Source organism: Rattus norvegicus, chromosome 10, assembly GCF_021556685.1.
Source record: "Rattus norvegicus strain SHRSP/BbbUtx chromosome 10, alternate assembly SHRSP_T2T, whole genome shotgun sequence".
NCBI classification, from domain to species: domain Eukaryota; kingdom Metazoa; phylum Chordata; class Mammalia; order Rodentia; family Muridae; genus Rattus; species Rattus norvegicus.
Genome location: NC_141543.1, coordinates 100,231,975 through 100,254,139, shown reverse-complemented (window position 1 = coordinate 100,254,139; position 22,165 = coordinate 100,231,975). Strand labels below are relative to the sequence as shown.

At 49.4% G+C, this 22,165-nt stretch overlaps 1 protein-coding gene and 1 long non-coding RNA gene across 9 annotated transcripts in view; one reads left to right on the top strand and one right to left on the bottom strand.

The window, feature by feature from the left end:
• The first annotated feature begins 3,852 nt into the window (after positions 1–3,852).
• On the top strand, positions 3,853–6,548 carry LOC108352227 (uncharacterized). Of its 3 annotated transcripts, XR_015632406.1 has the most exons (4): positions 3,853–4,025; positions 4,370–4,464; positions 5,608–5,737; positions 5,952–6,417. It is a non-coding gene; the product is annotated as an uncharacterized LOC108352227 (long non-coding RNA). The 3 variants fall into 3 exon arrangements; XR_015632407.1 differs by lacking the exon at positions 4,370–4,464 and having other exon boundaries at positions 3,862–4,025; positions 6,170–6,548; XR_015632405.1 differs by lacking the exon at positions 4,370–4,464 and having other exon boundaries at positions 3,875–4,025; positions 5,952–6,419.
• An 8,644-nt stretch (positions 6,549–15,192) lies between these two features.
• Axin2 (axin 2) overlaps positions 15,193–22,165 on the bottom strand; it is a 30,622-nt gene continuing 23,649 nt past the window's right edge. For 5 of the 6 annotated variants that reach the window (XM_087571053.1, XM_087571054.1, XM_087571057.1 and 2 more), the window contains exons 9-11: positions 21,754–21,849; positions 20,028–20,195; positions 15,193–16,732 (exon numbers count right to left, since the gene is read on the bottom strand). In XM_087571053.1, the coding sequence (XP_087427179.1) occupies positions 16,606–16,732; positions 20,028–20,195; positions 21,754–21,849 (391 nt within the window). In that variant the 3' untranslated portion in view covers positions 15,193–16,605. 6 annotated transcript variants of the gene reach the window in all.

The following is a 22,165-nucleotide window of genomic DNA, read 5'->3' as shown; positions in this document are numbered from 1 at the left end:
TCCTCTAAGCCGTCTGAGGTTGGTAGCCTGAAATTGATGACCGTGGGAATGTTTATACCATGGAAATCAGTAGATGCTCCAAGACAGGAGAGTTCCTCTGGAGACCAGCTTGGTCAAGGTCGCCAGCGCACAGCCTCTCTGACTCAGAGGGAAATGAAACTCATACCCACCCCAAAGAGAGGAGCCATGGGTGTGAACAGAGACAGTGTGGTTTGGAATTTATGAGTTTTCCTCTTAGGTCATAAGAGACAGTTGCCACTACCCCCGAAGATCCATCTTCCTATTGAAAAAAGAAACGGGATGGGGTGGGGGTGGGGAGGTAGCCTGGTGGGACTCCATGGATAGTAGTTTAAAAGAAAATAGTAGTTTGGTAATACTGGGCCTTCCGTTTGAATAAAACAAATCGTTTACTTTAGAAACCTGCTCTCGGAGCAAGGGAGACGTGGTTGAGGAAGAGAACCATGAAAGCTGGAAGATCTGAGTTTGATTCCCCCCCCCCCCCGCCCTCCACCCCCACCCCCACCCCCACCCTGAAGTCATGTAAAAAGCCCGAGGAAGTTACGTGCATTTGTAATCTCGGCACTCCTAATGTGAGACAGGAGGCAGGGACTGGGCAAGCCCCCAGAAACCTGGAGGTCAGCAGTCCCTGGAGTACATACACAGTTTAAAGCACTGAGACCCAGCAAGTCAGAAGGCCACTCAAAACCTGTCCTTTCACCAGACAAGAGAGAAGGTTCCTGTGAGCTGCTAATGCACTTAATCGATTAGCTAATTAATCTAATGACATGTTCTTTGGCTGGCGATGTAGTTCAGCTGGTCAAGTGCTTGCACAAGACAAAGAACGGGTTTGTATGTCTGTGCAAGAGCGTTGGAGTCCCCGGAGTTAGACTTGTGAGCTGCCAGGCGTGTGCTGGGAATTGAGTCCGAGTCCTTTGGAAGGGCAGTGAGTGCTCTTAACTGCTGGCCCTTCTCTCCGACCCTGTTTTTACTTATTTTCCCAACTGGGTCTGATGTAGTCCGTTCTGCTGGTTGACCTTGAACTTCTGTAACTCCAGGGAATTCAACACCGTCCGTCACGCAGACACACAGAACTGTTCTTGGTCATCAGTGAAACCCAGTAAGAGAGAAGTGAATTTGAGCTCAGTCATGTTCTCGAAGGAAGGAGGGAAGGCCTTCTGTTTAACAGGCAGTCTCTGGCAGCCCCAGCAAGGTTCAAACCCCACTCCCTGTGCGGCCTGTAGCAGCACATTCTCCACCTTTGTTTTTTAAGGGACCAAGGCAAGGACTCAGGGCTCACTGTGGGTACTGGCTCTACTCTGGGCCATCTCCCGTTTGCTGGGGGCCAGCTTAGCTCATTGGGCAAACTGTAGTTCCTACCATAAGACTAAGACCAGATATCCCAAGGGTGGCTCAGTCAACACCAGCAAAGCGGGGGCTTTAGAGGTGGGAGCCGTAGAGCTTTCTAGGGCTTACAGGGACCTTGCAGAATGATTTAACTCATCTTTGAAATGTGATTTTTTTTTTCTCTTTTTTCCTCATCAAGGTAGTGTTGAGCTGAGTGTAATGGTATATGTCTACAGTTCTAGTACCTGGGAACTAGTACTTGTTCCTAGCACAAGAGGATTCCAGCCTGGGCTAAAGAGCAAGAGGCTAGCCTGGGAAGCAGGGAGAAACTGCCCTAAAAATAATAAAATAAAATAAAAAAATTAAAAAGAAAAAAAACCTGCCTCGTGACCTTGAACTTAGAAAGTACACCTGGGTAGGTGAACAAGACAATTTGAGCCCACAAAAAAAACAAAAAAAGACAGGCCTTCTCCTGGAACCCTAGGAAGCAAGGAAGAACAGACAGCTACAGAGGCCCACAGCCAGCAACCCTGCTGGGCCAGCCAGAGGAAGGCTGGAGTCCAGACTCCAGGCTCTGGCCCTTCAAAGAACACCGGTGCCCCTAGAACTCCTATGGGACCCAAGGGAGGGAGGATCGCCATTAGCATAGCTTGAGCACCCCCAAAAAAGAGAGTGAGGGAGACTTGTCCTCTCTCTCTCTCTCTCCCCTTCCCCTCCCTCCCTCCCTCTTCCCTCACCTCCTTCTCTCTCTCTCTCCCTCTCCCTCCCTCTCTCCCTTCCCCTCCCTCTCCCTCTCTCCCTCCCTCCTCCCCCACCTCTCTCTCTCTCTCTCTCTCTCTCTCTTCCCCTCCCTCTCTCCCTTCCCCTCCCTCTCTCCCTCCCTCCTCCCTCACCTCTTTCCCTCCCTTCCTCTTTCTCTCTCTCTCCCTCCCTCCCTCCCTCTCCCTCTCCTTCTGCTGGCTCCCTCTGCTAGTGGGATTTCTAAAAACTTGATCCAAAAAGAAAAAGGGAAAGAAAAAAAGAAGACACAAAAGAACAGGAGGGGCCAACCCCAGGTAGAAATCAATGCTGCCTTTAAACCTTCCCCGCTGAAAGGCTCTGCTTTGCTCGGCTGTCTCTGGGAAGCCACTGAATGGCTGGGAAACTGTTTTTAATAAACAAGAGTTCAAACGCTGAGTCTCCGTAGCCAACAGTCACGCCTTAAACTCTAAACTTTACATGAAAACTCTCGCAGTCCCTTTGAACTCTCCTTCCCTCTCCGGCACAGCATTCCTGTGTTTATGCATTTTTCGCGATTGCTGGCAGGATCGTAGGCTTTGAATACTTCCCGGCTTTTTAGCAGCCTCCTGCCTTCAGAACCCATTAATGCCCCACTCAGCAACATCAAGGTATTGCTTTGAAGTCCCTTCTGGCTACAGGCCTCTCACACTCTCTGGTTACTGTGCAATCAAATAATTAAATGGATTCTCAGGGAAAAAAAATCATTCTTTTCCTTGGTAATTAATCACTCCAGGTTGGACGGGAGCGCTGGGTTGCCAGGGGAGTGGGAATCAAGGCTCCAAGCCCAGAAGTCTTTGCTTGTGGCCCCCAAGGGAGAAAAATAATAACAGGAAAATCAGCTGGACCCGCACTGAAGTTCTGATGTGTGGCTTTCCCTTCTTTCTGAGCTCCTTGGTCTCTGGGTCCTCGCCTTGGGCTGCAGTGGAGGCCTCTCCACTGCGAGATCCCTTCTGGGGCTGTGAGGTGAATGGGTTTGTGTAACCCAGGCACCTCTTGGCCAAAATAAACTAGAGGGCAGAGGCCAGGGCTATGCCCTTTCTCTGTGCGCCCACCCCTAGCAAAGGCAGGGGCAGAAATTAAAATGGAGGAAGAATGGGGGAGGAGTGGGAGGGAGGGTAGGGAGACTGGCTGGAGGAGGGGTGGGGAAGGGAGGAGAAATGGAGAAAAGAAGGTAATGGAGATGGGGAAGGGAGAGGAAGGGAGTGGGGGAGAAATGAAGAGAAAAGAAAATAGGAAAAATATGAGGAAGAAGAGGAGTGGGAGGGCAGAAATTCGGGGAAGGAAGAGAAAGAACCAGGAGTGGGGTAGAGGGGAAGAGTATGGAGGGGCAGCTAGCTGGCAGCCACTGGTTTCTCATCTCTCCCTCTGCCAAGCCTTCTAGGACCCCAGGACCCAGCATTTCAAGAACAAAGGTGAAGGACCTTTCCATCGTGGAGACCCTAACTCGGAAGAACCCAGGAATTACAGCTTTGGTCTTTCATATTCTCTTGGCTTTGTCTAGGGTGTCTTTTCTTGATCATTCCCAGACTGCTTCAAGTCTCTAAAGTCCCTTCTTGGGGACCCAGTCAGGCACAGGCCTTGGAGTCTCCAACAGGCTCCAGTCAAAGCTTTGCCCTCTCAACCAGGATCCCCCACTAGTGAGGGGCTGTATCTTTAACATCTGTGTTCCATTCTAGCATGCAGGCACACAGCATTTCTCAGAGGATGCTGCCATTGTGTGGTTACCATGACTCCCAAGTTTCTTTAAATAAAGCCTGTATCCATCCTAGGGTTTTGTTATCCACCTCTGAGTGAGCATGGTACCCTCTGTGGCTCAAACTTGGGCTATCTAACCCTTTATCACTCCCATCTTGTTTTTCAGTTTTCCCTCTTAAGCCTCCTCTCCACTTTTGGACCAGCCAGTAAGTATACTCATCCCCCAGGGACAAGGATTCTGTGAGAACCAAAATAGTCTTGAGAACAGATCCCACCTCAGGACTGGAGCCATATTGATAGAATTCTTCAGGTTAGACATGATAAAGCAATGTGGTGGTTTGACCAGGAATGACGCCTACAGGCTTATATATTTGAATGCTTAGTCATCAGGAGGTGGCGCTACTTGAGAAGGATTAGGGGGTGTGGCCTTGTTGCGATGGGCGTGGCCTTATGGAGGAAGTGTGTCACTGGGAAGTGGGCTTCGAGGTTTCAAAAGCCCAGGGCAGGCCCTGTGTCTCTCTCTTTCTGCTGCCTGTGGATCTGTATGTAGAACTCTCAGCTACTCCTCTAGCACCATGTCTAACACCATGCCTGTGTGCTGCCATGCTCCCTGCCGTGATGAAAATGGACTAAACTTATGAAACTGTAAGTGAGCCCCAATTAAATGCTTCTTTAGCAATAGAACAGCAACAGAACAGTTACCAAGACAGACAACAACAAAGCCCACACCAAGCTGACTTATAATAAGCTTTAATAGTAATAACTTAATAAGCTTTAATAATACCTGTCTTTCAGGACAGTTGAAACCAAGGATTCAAATGTATCAGGAAAGGGTCTTTTTTTCCCCAATCGCCCCTCTCGTGGGTCTGTTCCTGTCAACCTCAAGGGGCTGCTCTTTAGACCACACGCCGGAAACTCCAGACTACTTTATTCGTTAATAACCCGGGAGAAGAGGCCACTTCAGGAACAGGGTGCTGCAGTATATCCCTGTAAACCAGCATTTAGGAGGCTGAGGCTGGAGGATTGCAGTGACTTTGCGGTTGACCGAGATTACATAACGAATTTGAGGCCAGCCAGGGCTACAGAGTAAGAATCTGTCTCAAACAAGAAAGAGGGGGAGCTGGCTCATTGTGTAAAGGAATTTGCTGCCAGGCCTGAGGACTCAAATTTGATCGCTGAGACTCTCACAGCAGAATGAGAGAAAATAGTTCTATAGATTGTTCTCTGGTCTCCACAGGGCACACCCACCCACCTCCACATGCACAAATAAATAAATATAATAAAACGTTATGACTTCACTCTTAGAATTCCTACAAAAGTGCCAGGGCTGACTCTCATTGGACCAGCTTAAGTCACATGTCCATCTATGAGCCAATCACGATAAGCAAAAAACGATAGACTAACTAACTGGTCCTGCGCTCATCTTTGTAGCTGTTAGGTGTTCCCTGAACAAAAACTGAGGTGCTGTTACCCCAGAATGAGAATGTGCAGGTTGGAGTTCTAAAACCCCGTCTGACTGTGGTGTCATGTATAGAGTCTCTCAGAAGAAGGGGACTCAGAAGACTGCTCTGCTGCTGGTGGACGGGGTGGATATAAACTAGGAAGAAGACCTTGGCCAGTCTTATACTCAGCAGAGGCATGGCTTAGCACAGTACTAGTTAGTGTTAAGTGTCAGTGCGACACAGCCTAGAGTCACCTGGGAAGGAGTTTCACCTGAGGGGTTTCCCACATCAGATTGGCCAGAGGGCATGTCCCTGTGGGGTTGTCTTGACTGTTGACCTGTTACAGGAGAGCTCAATCGATGTTGTGGAGGAGAGAGAGAATTCTCTGGGCAAGTGGTCCTGGGATGCTCAAGAAAGCTGGCTGAGCATAAGCCACCGACTGAGCCAGCGAACACTCTTCCTCCTCGGATTCTACCGTAAGTTCCTGCTTGAGCTCCTGCCCTGTCTTCCCTCAAGGATGGGCCCTTTCCTCCCCAAGTGGCTTCTGGCCATGGTGTTTGTCACAGCAACACAAAGGAAACCAGAACAGCAGGAGAGTCCTGGAAGAGCCCAAAGGTGACCAGGGGGTGGGGCAGGGCAGACAGAACACCAAGTTGATTCCCTCTCCAAGCCAATTCCCTCCTCTCCCAGGGGTTGGCACACAGCTACTACAGATCCTCAAGCTGGAGCTCACTGTGGCCTAAGCCTGCTTTCTGCCTCTGAGTAGGAGGGGCTTTGTCCTGTCTCTTACTTGAAGAGGAGGGAAGAGTCCAGGCAGGTCTGGGCCATGACAGAGACTGTGCTCAGAAATGGCCACAAAGACGGTTGGGAGCTTAACTAGTTGCATGAGGCTCTGTGCTTTGTCCCAGCTCTGGAGCGGTGAAGGCATCACAAAGAATCCTGCAATACCATGATGCCCACCTATTCCAGGAAGAATCTGCACGGGACAGAGTCCTCCTGGAAATTTGTGAGCAACTTAGTTGATTTTTCTGAGCAATCCAGTAAGCCACACGCCGGGAGGATAATGTGAACGGTGTCACCATTTGGCGTCTTTGAGTTATAAGATCACAGGTGTGCTTCTTTGGCCTTTAAAGAAATTAAATTCTGTGTGCTATTCAAGTTCTCTACCGTGGCCATTTATTTGGGGGAAGAGTCAAAGGAAAATAAAACTACCGGATCAAAATTCCCAAGTGACACGTGTGAAAACACACTAAAACAAACTTTCTAATACAAGCAGTTTTCCATTTATTTCGCTGTCTCATTTTTAGGGGTGTTGGGGGGTGGACACATATGACCGGCTGTCCCTCAGTCCAGACAATTGCCTCTGGGCTGGCTGGAAGCAGGTGGCTGATGCAGCCCGGCTGCTACAGAAGGGTTGGGTGAGGCAGAGGCTGGGTCTGGAGGCTGGGTCTGCATCCCACTGGACCTGGCCAGGGCTCAGAAGCAGGGCTCAGATGCATAGCAGCTGTGGCCCTCCCCCACCCCAGACCCCTCCCCTTCCCTCACCTCCGGGGCATTTTCAGGCTGGATGAATGAACAACAAAGGCCTTGTGGCCATCTCAGCCTTGCCAAGAAATGGGTGTCATCTGGAGGCTGTGCCAGCATCGCCGTCCGCCCCCCCACCCCCCAACCTTTCATGTTGACAAACCAAGTTGACAGGAAGACTAATTGCTTCTCACTGTCTACGGTCGGCCAAGTGCTCGGCAAGGATTCACAAAACATTTCCATGAGGGATTTCCACAAAACATTTGACATTGGTGGAAACAGTGCCACACACCCATTGCCTGACTGGAGGGAACTGAGACTTGAGACTCTAGTGACAAAGATCCCAATAGAAATCCCCCCACCTCCGACCTGGCACAAGGTCACCTCAGGGGGTGCCAGGCAGTGGATCCCTTTCCCTCGGTTAGTTAGACAGAATGGCCTCATACTTCCAGGCCTGTGCCACATTTAAAATCCCTTAAGGGAGAGACAGCTCGGCCCAAGGAGATGTAACTCAAGGCTGGAAAAGTTCCAGGTGACAAATGAGACCCTCAGTTTTGAATGCTCTCCCTAGAAGTCTTCAGAGACAGAAATTCAGGATTCCATGATGCTCCAAGGGACCTGTTCCAGAATTTTCTATCCTGGTCACGGGGATGGTTTGTGGAGGGGCAATCATGTCCCCTTACCTCCACCATGTTCAGCCTTTGTGGACACCAAGTGGAAAGGTCCAAGTCTACCATTTTCCAATTTGACCTTGCCTGGGTGGAAAGGAAAACTGTTCAGAATGGAGATGCTCAAGAAAGCTACCTTCATGGGCTCTGATGGGTATTGGTTAGTGTGGAGGATGGACAGACAGGAACAATGGGTAAGAGGGGAGTCTTTCTCCTAGGAGTGATGTTGTGTGTAATACAGGGGTACCCCCAGAATTGACTAAGTATTCCATTCTGACCCTGAACTCACAGACTGGCATTCAGGATCCACACTGGACTTTTTTTTTTTCTTCTGTTTTCCCCCCATTTGAGGTCAAAACAGCAGGGAGACAGATGACGTGGTGGCTTTTTATCACAGTGGAACTGTCTACCAAAAAAGATACAATGAGATTTAACTCCCTCCCCCTAAGAAATCCACCTCATTTGGAAGTAGAGTCTTTATAGATTCTAGACGGCCCAACCGGATGGATAGGCAGTAGTTGGATGACTTGTGTTCCTCACACAAGGGGATCTGTTGGGATGGACGGACGGCACAGGCTAAGGGCACTGGCTGCTCTTACAGAGAATCTGGGTTCAGTTCCCCAGTGCCCACACAGAGGCTCACAAACCCCTGGAACCTCAGTTCTAAGAGCGTCTAACCCCGTCTTTCACTTCTGAGGGCTCCTGCACACATTTTGTGCATGGATAACACTCAGGTGTACACACTTACACCTAAAGCAAATATTTCAAAACCTGGGAAGCCAGACACAGAGACAGAATGTGCAGAGGGAAGCTGACAAGATGTGAAGTCACACGGAGGGGTCATGTGAGGGTAAGCTGCATTCCCACAGAACAAGGTGCTGGGAGAAGCTGGAAGGGGCAGAGGGTCCTTGCAGAAGGTTCTTCCTCCACCTCTTTCTGAGAACATGATCCTGATAATACCTTGACCTTGGATCAACTTAGTTTTTCTTCTCTCTCTCTCTCCCTCTCCCTCTCTCTCTCTTCTTCCCTCTCCCTTCCTCCTTCCCTCCCTCCCTTTCTCCTCCTCCTTCCCGCCCTCTCTTTCTTCCTCTCTTCCCCTCTTTCTCCCTTTCCCTCCCATACCCTTCCTTTTCTGACAAGGTCTCGCTATACAACCCAAGCTGGCCTTGAGTGTATTCATCTTCCCAGCTCGTCCTTCAATTTATTTTTTCTTTTGCAATTCACGTTTTAAGGGTGTGGGTGTGTCCACAATCAGTAAAAACTGCTTCATATTTCCGACTTGTGTTTTTCTGGGCTAGCGCCATAGACTCTCAATCCTCAAATAGAAGTTGCTCCCGGTCAGCCAGCAAGCGCAGAGGGAGCACTAGATCCCCGCAGAGCACCTGGCCAGTAGAGGAGGTGCCTTCAGTGCATTCTTGACTGGCAATACTTAAGGGTATGAGAGGGTCCTTGGACAGAAAGCCAATGCCAGTCTAGGACCACAAAGAGGAGCCTGGCCTAGGGTGCAAAGCCCTGAATATCAGGCTGGAGACTCCAACCAACGGCAAAAGCCAGGTCGGGTGTTAACTGTGTGCAAGAGAGGAGATTCAAAAAGCCACCACCTCAGACAGCCTGGCAGGATGTGGGCAAAGTCCTCAAAGGACCTTCTTCAGTTTGACAATTCTACATGGGAAACCTTCATGCCAGAGACCATTAGCCGTGAGTGTGGTGGGAGTCGTGGTGAAATTCAGGAAGATCTAGCCTTAGCAATTCGGTTATACTCAGAGTCACAAAAACTAGAAGCTACATCAATATCCCGTCAGAAACGACTAAATAAATACATTTAATTTTTCCTGTGAGTGATCCAGAAAGGTTCCTGTTGCTATGGAAACATGCCCAACAACTTTATTGAATGAAAACAGCATGTTACAAAACAATACGAACATATGGTATGTGTTTAATCCAAAAGGACGATGCCAAGGTGCTATGCCCATAAACAATTTTTTCTTTTGCTTCTATTTCATCAGCGTTAACTGAGCAAGTGCCTGTGAGGTGGTAAGTGCCCGGCTACGTGTTATCCGTACACTAGTGAAATTTACTTCCTGCTGTGTGAGTACATTAGTAAGCAATTAGGTAATTACAATATTACACATTAAAATACGCAGGGTGGAGATTAAGAAAGCTCCTCCTCCCTCTAACTTCATAGCATCCATGTCCATGCATGCACGTACGCACGCACGCACGCACACAGCCCAGCCCCTTCTCTCTGCCCTCATGGTCCCTTTCTCTTTCCCTAGCTTTTATGGTTACTACAGGTCATATAATTACACGTAACGGTTCAGAACCAGGACCTACAAACAGGAGAGGACATGTGGAGTTTGTCTTTCTGTGTCTGTGTTAGCTCATCCAGTGTACGCCTTCCTAGTTGCATCCGTTCATCTGTAAAGTTTCCTATATTCTATCTCTGTATCCCATAGCATCTACAGACCACATCTATACTATTCATTCATCCATTAAAGGACATTTAGGTTGCTTCCTATTTCCTAGCTATTGTGAATGGAGCATCAGTGAACGTGGCTGAGCCAGCGTCTGTTGAGTAGGGTATCAGGTCCTTTGGACATATAACAAGGAACAGGTACAGCTGGGTCATAGGGCAGGCAGGTCTGCTCTAGTTTTTCAAGCATACCCCACAGTGATTTGCTGCACAGGCTTGCAACCCCACCAGAGAGCGAGGTGCCCACTGCTCCTCCAGCCCCTTCAGTTCTGGTCCGCTGTTTTGTTGATCTTTATCATTGCAAAAATGCAGTTGTCTCCATTTGCCTTTCCCTAATCGCTAAGGACTCAGGTGCCATTATGATTCTTAGCCATGTTTGCTGCTACTTCCGGTAATTCTCTGTTCAGATCTGTAGTTCAGATTCTTCAAACTGAGTCCCTCCCTTTTCTTAATCTTTCTTATTTATTTATTTATTTATTTATTTATTTATTTATTTTTATTTATTTTAGGTCTTTGCTTATTCTGGATATTAATCCTGTATTGGATACATAGCTGGAAAAAATTCTCTCCCATTCTGTGGGCTCCCTCTTCGTTCGACTGATTGCATCCTGGGCTGTACAAAAGCTTTTTAGTTTTGTGCAACCCGTCTGTCAACTGCTGGCTTGAATTCCTAAACGAATGGCGTCCTGTTCAGAGAGTCACCTCCTGCCTGAGGCACATAGTCGTACTGTGTATGTTTCTTCTAGTAGTCTCCTTGTTTCCAGTTTCAGAATGAGGCCTTTGGAGTTAGGGTTTTGTGCAAGATGATAGATCTGGGTCTAATTCCATTCTTGTACACATCTACACCCAGGTTTCCCAGCACCGACTGTTGAGGGTGCTGTCTGTCCTGCATTGTGCAGTTTGGCATCTCTGTCAATGATCTGAGGGCTGTGGTATCATGCATTTATGATGCCTCTGTTTTCCCCCATTAACCCGTATATCTGTTTTTGTACCAGTGCCATACTGTTTTAGTTACTGTAGCTCGGGGATATAGCTGGAAATCCAGTGTGGTAATCTCTAGAGGATTGTGCTTTTTGCTCAGAATTGTTTTGGATGTCTGAGATCTTTTCTACTTCCATATGAACCTTAGGATGCTTTTCCTACTTCTGTGAAGAATGTCATAGGATTTTGATTTGGGGCTAATGCATTAATTCTGTAAATTGCTTTTGGTAGAATGGTCATCTTTACATTATTAATTTTACCAATTAATAGAAGGTCTTTCCACTTATATGTCTCCTCTGTCTCTTTCTTCAAAGATCTAAATTTTTCACTGTAGAGCTCTTTTGCCCCCTCAGTTAGGCTTATTCACATATATATATATATATATATATATATACATATATATATAATTTATATTGTAATATATTGTATAATCTATCTTCTATAATATATCTAATATAATATAATTATTATGTAATAAACAACATAATACGATATAATATTGTATAATATATAATACATATTTATACTATAATATGCATCATATATAATATACATTAGGCTATTGTGAGTAGGTGTGCTCCCATGACCTCTTCCTCAATCTGCTTGTCACTGGTACTCAGAAATGCTTGCTCATTTGTTTGTCTTAAAGTTTTGTCTCTTGCAGCATAGCTGAAAGTGTGGTCATTTCTAGAAGTTTTCCGGTGGAATTTTGGAGAGCAATAACATGATGGATGTTAGAAAGCTATAAGGAAACATCCTTTTATAAGCCTGCCCTTAGAAATGCATGTGTACATAAACACACACATACACAGTTTGAATAGAGTTACACTAGAATGTGATAAAACTTCCCACCAGAGCCACAGACTAACAGACTCCCCAGTGGCTGTCATGTTAAGCCTCCCTTTGACTTGTTGGTTGGGATGGGATGGTTCAAGGGCCCCCAAAACCAATACAGACTTTTACCATCGCCCTTGTCTGCCTCTCATAGCATGAAGCTGAAACCTCATGGTGGTTAAAGACACCACACACTGTGAATATGAGGAATGGAGCTGGAACTGACCTGGAAGCCCCTCCCTGAGGCTCCCATAGAGCATGCTGGTTCATCCAATGCCTTCTTCCACCAGCAAAGGTACACACATGGTACGCATACATGCAGGCAAAACACACATGCATACAAAAACAATAAATTTTAAAATAAAATTGTTCCAAAGACTTAAAGAGACTTCGCCAAAGACTTAGAAATCGTCAATAGGAATAGGATAGATTGATACCACCAACCTTCCAGGACATGTAAATGAGGTTGCTTTCTCATACCTGTTAGAGTGGCTGCTAGGAAACCAGAAAGGGCCAGAGAGACGCTCAGCAGGTAAGCATGGCGGCCTGAGTTCAGTCTCCAGAACTAAAGAGCTGGGTGAGCCAGATGTAATGGCACACTCTTAATCTTAGCGCTGGGGAGACAGGTGCAGGTGCAGCTCTGTGAGTTCGAGGCCAGCCTGGTCTACACAGTGAGTTCCAGGACAGGTGAGGCTACACAGTGAGGCCCTGTCTCAACAAACAAGGCTGGGTGCTGTGCACTGCTTCTGGAGTGGCAGCTCTCCTAAGGAGAGATGGGAGGTGGCCACAAAGGAGTTGTCTGGAAGCTTGAAGGCCAGTCAGCCTGGAGTGTGCCACATGGAAACGACAAAGGAGACCCCTGCCTCATAACAGCTGGAAGAGGAGACTTGAGTTCCAAGTTATTCTCTCTCTCTCATCATGGCACATGTGACATACACACACATGCGTATTACATACACACATACATACACACGCACACACATACACATATACATATATACACACACTGTCCCTCACTATGGTATGTATGCCACACATACACATACGCACACAGATACACACACACATACATACACATACATACATACACAGAGATACAAACACAAATACATATACATACATACACTGTCCCTCACTCATTATGGTACATATGCCACACATACACATGCCTACCACACACACACACACACACACACACACACACACAAGTACAGAATGCACACACATGCTTGAACACACATGCGTCTGCACACACACAGATGCACACATGCACACAGTTCTCTCACTTATGACATACGTGCCACACTCACACATGCATATCATACACATGCATACACACAGATACACACATGCATGCAAGCACATGCATGCACATGTGTGAGCACACACACACACGCGTGCATGCAAATAAAAAAGGCAAGTATTGGTAAGCAAATGGTGGAACCACTTTGGAAAACAGCATGGGAATTTCTTTAAATAAAAAAAAAAGCAATATTCACATTTGGAGATTTGTATCAAAAGGTATTAAAACCAAGATCTCGATGAGTTGCACTGGTTACAAGAGCCAGGATGTGGAATTAGCCTAAGTGCTCACTGTTGTGTGACAAGGAAGAGAAAATGTGGTATGTGCATACAGTGGAATACTACTCAGCAATGAAAAACGAGATGTCAGTGTGACATGGGTAAGTCCCAGGGGCCACATTTAGTCACAGGATAAATATGGTTTGCGTGACTCCACTTAGACGCTTTTATCATAGTCAGAGATAAGCTGGAGAGCTGGCAGCTCGGTGGCTAAGGGCATTGGCTGCTCTTACAAAGGACCCAGGATGGGTGCCCAGCATCTACATAGTGGCTCACAACCGTCCACAACTCCAGTCCTGGGAGATCTGATGCCCTCTTCTGACCTCTCGGCACCAGGCACACACGTGGTGCACACACATCCTCACACACATTAAACAGTCTAGAGAACGGTCAGAGTAACACAGTAGCTGTCGTGGTCAGAGGAAGGCATCCGGTAATCACACAGCCTTAATTATGCAGGGTGAGGGACGGCTCAGTGGGTCAGAGTGGGTCATTGTGCAACATGAAAACTTGAGTTCCCATCTCAGTGACCAGTTCGAAAGCCAAGTATGTGCACAAATATCAGTAATCCTGACACCATGAGGAATGGAGGCAGGAGGATGGCTGGGACTTGCTGGTTGCCAACAGAGCTCCAAGTTCAGTAAGGGATCGTCTCAAGAGAAGGTGGACTAATGGAGCAGAACACCTGACATCTCGCCTGCACTGGAAGGTGCACCTGTGTGCACACAAGTACAGATACAACTCTCACACAGAGAGAAGTTCTAATTGCACAATCTTGCCACTGATGCGCTTAGTAACCTTGTGCACTTGACAATTTGAGGCTGTGTAACATTAATGTTCTTACCTGACTGACCAACCCAGCTATACTCCTCACCCAGAAGGCAGTGGTGTTGGGACTCAACCCTAGGCCTTAAGCCCTTTTTGCCTCCTCCTTCTCTTCAATGGCAGAATCAATGGCTTGAAGATGTAGAGCAATTGACCAGCCCTAAACCTCCATGCCTACCTGGCTCGGGCATACGGAGCCTCCCTCACCTTCTTAGAAAGTTCCAGAAGGATCCCTTACTCCTCCAATCTCCACGGGAAGCATCACATATGGATCCATCTTCATCCATTTGAACCAACAATAACTAATGGACAAGAAGGACCAAAGTCCAATGCGACCCACTGGTAAGTCTAATGGCCCGAAAAAGCAACAGGAAGCCAAGAAAAGACCAAGCGCCACCAGACTCACGCCCCATCTGGTGCTGAGGACAGAACCCTGGACCTATTCACGCCTAACCAAGCTTTACCACCCTAGCCCATCATTAGACTCCCTAACAGTTCACCTTGTGGGACTTCAAGTGGACTCTGTCCAATGCCTCAGCCTGGCTTTCTGAGCTGCGCAGGTGGGGAACACATGATGGGGTGAGCAGAGGCTAGCTCATGTGCACGGTCATGTAACACCTGTCCACCAAATGGCCAGCTTGTCCTCTCCCTCCTACCGAGGACCTCAGATTTGGTGCCAACACTTGACCTGCCCAGAACCTAGACGGTGCCTGAGGATGATCTGAGGTCCTCAGATCCCAGGACAGACAGGGTGGATGGCCATCCCTTGACTACAAACCCATTCCCAGAGGCTTTTCACCCAACACTGAGAAGACCACTCTGCCAGGCGGGAGATATGCAGGGAGTGAGGCAAAGTCTCCAACACAGTTGCCCCACGAGAAGACGACCTCGGTCAGGTCCTGTACAACTTAACCGTGCAGGCTCCAGGCCCCTCAGAGCCAAGCTTAAGCAAGGGAAAGCCATGCCCAGACACATTCCTGTACAAAATGGGTTCTCTGGTCCTATACCCGCCCTGGGTGGGGGGAATCCAAAGATGAGGCCGACATTTTGAAAAATATAAAATTTTAATAAAGGCTACATCTCTTAATTACAATAATTATTGTACCAAGTAATTTTCCTTAAATGAACTCTTTATAATGTATAATTTACAGTCTAAGTAGAACAAAATGCCATGACAAAAGTCATTGAGTAACAAGACTTGTAATAAAAAGGCATAAAATATATTTATACATAAACCCCTTTCAAAAACCAAGGGAGAGCTTGAGCCCTTAATATAGGGCGGCACACGGAGCGGTCCCCGTGCCGTACAGGTACTGTACTGATTCCCAAGTCAAGCACTAGCCAGTGGGTTCTTAACGCTCTGCCCTACGCTATATACGGGCCTATAGTACAGGGAACGCTGGCAAACAGGACATACAGATTAACACAAACCCAAGCGAGCGCCAAGGGGAAGGTAACGGAGGAGAGGTGCTGCTAGGTGCCTGCCCCTGTCCTCGCCGGGTCAGGTGGGCGAGGGCAGATTCCTGATGGCCGTAGTCTAGAGACTGGTTTTAAAAGAGAACAAGGGACCCTTGCTTCCTAAAGAGGCGGAAGCTCGAATCACCGTAATGGGCTCCAGGACTCAGTGAGTGGAAGCTACGGGGATGGTGTAGCCTCTGGCTCCGGGGTGAAGGCTCCCCCACGCCCCCACTCTGGGTGGTCCCATTCCCAAAGTGGTGAGGATGCTGTCACAATCAACCCCTCAGGACTTCTGTGACAAGCAGAGCAGCATGGCTGGGGTGGGGTTGGGGTGGGGGTGACCGACTTCTGCATGTGTTGATGGGTGGGCACCACATATATATTTTTTTTTCTTTTGTAAAGAAGCCTGTCTTCACTTGGAGAGATGCCATGCAGAGCGGATTCCTCTGTTAACGAAGAAATGATTAATGCGTTCCCGGCTTGGCTCTTAAGCATAGACAGCAAACCAAACTTCTCTCTCTCATTTCCAGGTTTAAAGCAGCATAAACTGGGGGTTGGGGGTTGGGGGTGGGAGTGGGGTAGGGGAATCGACTGTTCAATAAATATCAGTAAGGACTCCTGTTCGGGCAAGCTATACACAGTTTTCTCTTAGTCTATGGATTTCAGATCCCTAGGAAGCCATCTATTATGTATGGCAGTCTCTCGAGCACTCAGCATCTTCTATAGCCCAGAGTGGTCATGTTTTGAATAAATAGTTCGGGCTTTTCTGATCTCAGTACCCAGCTCGTGGATATTGAAAACCAACCACCCCCGCCCTCCTGAAGGCCCAGGGGCCAGTCCCTCCCTAGGCTTTGTCTTCTTAATTGGTTTCATTTTCCTTCAAAATATTTCATGGCTGTTGTGTAGGCCTGAGACAGGTCTCTCTGGGCTCCGGCTCCGTGGTGCACGCGGAGGTGCACGCGGAGGTGCACGCGGAGGTGCACGCGGCGGAGGCCGAGGCTCAGTCGATCCTCTCCACTTTGCCCAGGATCCTGCCTTCGTACATGGGGAGCACTGTCTCATCATCCCAGATCTCCTCAAAGACTGCTCCACAGGCAAATTCGTCACTCGCCTTCTTGAAGTAATACCTTAAGAGAAGACAGGAAAGAAAGCTTGTTGAGACAGCTTCTTCTTGCCAATGGAGAACCACACTGGGCATCCTTGCTTACAGGTGTCCCTCAAACCATGGCTCACCCCAGACTAACCAGGGCAGCCCGCCTGCCCACATGGACCAGGCAGATGCACTTGGTGGGCAGGAAGGCCAGGCTCTCTCTGTCTCTCTCTCTCTCTGTCTCTGTCTGTCTGTCTGTCTATCTCTCTATCTCTGTCTCTCTCTAGTCAGAATCGTTGCCACCTGCCAACACTCTCCTTCCCCCCTTTCTGAGGGAGGAGAATGGGAAGAGCAAGGGCCCAGGCTTCATTTCTGATGGAGAGGCAGGGCAGGGAGATCCCTTCAGAGACCTGGGACTCTGCTCAGCCTGTAGAAGTGGAGGGCTGACTGGCTCTGGACTGCTCAGGCCAGAGACCACTCACCCCAAGTGCCAATAGTCTTTGGCCCAACCCAAGAGGAGGCTGGTGGGACAGCTCAGGACCCATCTGTGTGGAGCAGGCATGGAACCCTCCCTCTCTTTCTGTCCCTACATGGCTGCCCCCTCTCCCCCTACCTTGCCAGGGTCTAACACTCAGGTCTTCTCCTGCCTTTAATTAAAAGCTCCTCTTCTCCCTCTCCAACATTCTTCTCCTTCAAGGACTGCCTGACTATACAAACAAACATGACAGCCCCTCACACCCTCATGCTCTGCACACGCGTCCCATGCCGGGCCTACCCAAGCCTTTCAGAGGACTGAAAACAAAGCCTCACCCTTCCTTGTCCCTAGCAGGCGAGGACCCCCTTGAGTAGATTAAGCTTTCGCTGGGGATTGTACCTTCCAGCCTTTAAAGGCCACTCCCAGGGAGGAGGTCACCACCCCATGGAACCGTGGAACTGCTAAATCATAAAAATCCTGTCCTGTGTTTACAGCTGAGGGTTCGTTTCTGTACTTTCTCTTGGGAAACAAGAAAAATTAGCTCTCCCCTGGTGAGAGCTGTGTCCATCGTTCCTTTTTAGAGCAGGTGAACTGAACTGAGAGGCTGAGGGAGGGGAAGGGGGCCTAACCAGGGACAGCCATTTAAGGGGGACGGCATTGCTATGAAAGAAGTCAAGATGCTTAGGGGAAGCCTGAGGGGAGGGGAAGTGGGGAGGGAGGGTAGAAGGGAGGGAGAGCCAGGAAGGCCAGGGGCTCCTTTTTCCCAATAAAAAGAAGGGAGCACCAACACTGAGGTCCCCAGCTCCGATCCCAGTGGCAGCTACCAAGCTGGGCTGGGGCTTTCATAGCACCTCTGGGCAAACACAGTGACCTTTTCCATAGCTGCAACCTCTTCCAGCAGGGACGGAGGCTACATTCCCCAGCCCCAACCCCCCAGGACTTCAAACACGCTGCCTAGCCCGCCCGCATTTTCTCTGAGAACTGGGTTTTCCACAGCACCAGGCTTCATGTGGCAAACTCTGCCTCCTCCTGACATCTGGCACCGAAGGCGGCGGTGGCGTCTGGCATGTCTGGGGAGACTGTTTGCTTTCTGAACTCCTGCCATGGAGAGATTACTCAATGGGGCCCAGGTCCTGGCTCCACAGGCCCAGCCTCACTGGGGTATCCTTTATTAGGATGGGGTCTGGGGGTCACGGCCCTGGTTTGAGAGCGGGGAGACGACACAGTACTCTCATGCCCCAGCCCCCACCTCTAGGAGGACACCAAGCCCAACTGCAGAGATAAGGAGGGTGGGAGGGCCTTCCGGCAGCCTGATCCAATCAGGAAAGAATTTGAGAGGGGATCATTTGTGCAAGTCTTTGTGCATTAAAGGGGAGGCCAGAGCTTCAAAGACAGGCTTATTAAATGTGCCTTAGGGGGAAAAAAAAATCAGAGCCAGATGTGGTCAGAGTGGCTGAACGAGGCTGTTCCCTGTAGGCCCCTACATGGTGCACTGTGACACTTTCGCCCCCTGAAGGTCACCTGCGGTTCTCCTCAAAGTTGGGCCGAGTCAAAGCCAAGATCAAAATGAATCCCTGGAGGGGCAAACTCGTTGTAATTAGCTTCACCTGTGTCTCTGTCAAGATTAAAGGCAGCAGCCGGGCCTGTTCCCCAGACCCTTTGATAACTTTCAGAATGGCCTCTTCAACAGAGAATGACTTATGCCCAGCTGCACACCTGCCACCCCAGAAAGCTGTCACCTGCGGGGGTCTTGGTCTTTCTCCCTGCAAAAGGACACTGTTGGTGCCACCAAGAGAACTCCATGACAGAATGGCTGGTGTAGTCACACAGGGCCCAGGAGAGAAGACAGGTCAACACACTGTGATCTTTCAAGTAGGCTCCCTGGAGGTTGAACATTGTTCAGACTCTCCCCTCTCACGTCTGGGTCCTGGGGACAGACACACGTGGACTGCGCCCTTTACCTAGAGCCCAGGACATTCAACTGGGGAGAGGATACTTCTTGGGTCGGAAGCTAAACAGTGGGCATCTCCTCGTGTGCCTTGGGTGTCTTGTTCGCCTCACTGTCCAGGCCTGGTGCTCTGTGACTGGGACTAAGTGAGCGGAACACACGCTACAATCCCAGGGAGGGCCGAGTCCTAAGTGAACTGACAAAAGCCATCCCCTGCCTTGGTAAGAAGGCTAACAAATGCTTCAGAGATAGACGGCTTTCTTCATCCTTAGCTCTGGGATTCTCTCCTGACAAGACCAATGTGGAGGCCAGGCATCAGGGAGAGGACAGTGAGGCCCAGGCCCAGTGAGGGCCCTGGCCAGCCCTACTCGCTCTCAAGCCCAGCCCCTTCTTAGTTACTGACAAACACTGCTGCTACAGGTAACTTGCCAAACCCAGGCATCACCCTGGTTGGGCGGACGGAGCAAGAGAGGGGCTGGTGAGTCTGGCCCTGGGCTCTGCTTTTCTGAGCTTCCAACATGGCCTCTGACTGGGCTCTCCCTTATCAGTCCCCAACCCAAACAGACAAGGGAGTCTCCAACTTCAGGCTGAGCCCCTACCACATAGCCTGGTCCTGCTCTCATGGTTAAATAAACAAATGGCTGTGTCTTTCTTTGGTCCTCAGTCTTGTTCACCTGGAAGAGAAGGCCTGGCTGGCTCTCCAGAGAACCATTCCCTTTCAGCTTTCCCCATAGCTGTTCTCGTTAGAGCCGAGGCGGGAGAGGCAAAAGGAGGACCCTAGACCCGCAGCAGCAATGTCTCCAACCCATCCGAGGCCTGCAGAGACCGAGGCGCTCTGGGGGCTGGGTCCTCGAGCTCCGAGCACGTTCCAGAGCAGACAGACAAGGGAGCTGCAGGCGGGACCCTTACCTGTAATTTCCCTTTTTGCTGAGCTGCTCCTTGAAGTGGCCCAGAGTCAAGCTCTGCGCCTTCAGCATCCTCCTGTATGGAATTTCTTCTCCACAGAAAAAGTAGGTAACAATCAGCTCGCTGGCTTGGAGTGCGTGGACACTAGCCAGTCTCTTTGGCTCTTTGTGACTGAAAAAGGAATCGGGGTGTCACAAACCCGGCCTCACAAAGCAGGTACACGCTGACACCCACACAGCATGAGGTCTGCCAAGGAGGCCTGGGGCCTCCCGTGACAGACGGACGGTTGTCTTCTGGTTGTAAACTGATACCATATATCCCTCAGTGCCTTCAATCTAGGGTGCCCGGAGGACTCCTTCTGGCTAGCAAGCAAAGTGCTCACCAGTACAGACCAGAGAAGAGACAGTCTTGGGAAGCCGTCCCCATGAGGCTCGCTGAGACTGGGGAATACCGTGGAGGCAATCCCAGGCCAGGTTTCCTCATGGACAGTGTGCGCTCAAATGCCTTGAAGGCCTACCCGTCATGCCCGCAGAACCACATTACTGATGGACAGCCTGTCTCACAGATCCCAGGCTGGCCCCAAACTTGCTGTGCAGTCAGAAACAACCTCCTTCCTGCACCTCAGAGACCTAGGGATTACAGATGGTCACACACCCCGCCTCCACCTCCATTTCTGTGGTGCCAGGGAGCTAGCCCAAGGCTCGGTGCATGGTAGATGGATGGTAGGTAAGCACCCTACCAACTAACTCAGTTACAGCCCCGGCCCCAGTGTCATTTTAACTGTGCCACTTATTCTGTTTGTGAAGTGGCTTTTATAAAAGCCACCAGTGTTGACAGCTGGTAGACTTGAGGTTAACCAATTAAAACAAGGAAAGGATCTGGGAAGGTGCCTTATTCGGGATCTCAAACGTCAGTCACGGCTTGGGATGATGATGCTAAGAGAATTTTATCTGGATCATTCTGTAACTGGCAGATTTGAAATCCTGCAGACAGGACAGGGTTCAGAGTCCCCTCTCCAAGTGCAAATTCTCAGCAAGGCTCATGACCCACTTTGGGACAAGGAGGTGGACTTCTGGGGAATTTGGGATGTTGGAAGCAGAGAATATTTTGCTTCTCGAGGATACGACGAACACTCGTCCAACTCTGCTAGCTCCCGAGTCCTACAAAGTAACTCGAGCCTCCAGATTCGGCCCCTCTACCCTTCTGACAGCGGCTTCACGTCTAACTTTTGACTACCGTGACCCTCCCTCCTCCTGGAAACCCTGTGTTGCGACTTGGAATCCTTGGGAGGTGATGTCCTGTGAGCCTCACTAATGGCAAGGTTTGCCTTTCACGTTGCTCATCGCTAAGTGTGGATGCAAAGGTCGGTTCAAATATGGCATTACACACACTCATTACACACACACACACACACACACACACACAGCATTACACACACACACACGGCATTACACACACACACACACGGCATTACACACACACACACACGGCATTACACACACACACACACGGCATTACACACACACACGGCATTACACACACACACATGGCATTACACACACATGGCATTACACACACACACATGGCATTACACACACACACACACGGCATTACACACACACACACACACACACACACACACACACACACACACCACTCTGGATAGTGACATCCCCAGAATGTAAGGCCACTCCGAGTGACCCAGTATGCCGGAGAGGCAGACACTCACTCTTCTGAAGCCAGGCTCGGGTTGGAGAAGGATGTGGGTCCTGCCTGACCTGTGGCTGGGTGGTTCCTGTCCCTCTGCTGACTGGCCACGCAGCACCTGAGGGTGGAGGAGGGTGGAGAAATCTTAGAAGGTAGGCCCTCATCCTCACGGTAACCGGGGAGCAGAGAAAAAACCACTCTGGCCTCCCAAACAGATGTAGACCCAAACCAACTCCCTCCCTGCGGAGACCCAATGAGACCTTGTGCTCAAGGACATTCTGGAACAGCCCACAACAGTGTCGACAAAGGACTCAGAACTCTCCCCGTCACGGCTACGCATGTGCTCGCTAACATGCCTCACATGTAGTGTGGACACGTAAGGAATGGGATTTACAAGGAAATCATCCTACTTGTAGGATTGCCTTGCCTGGAAG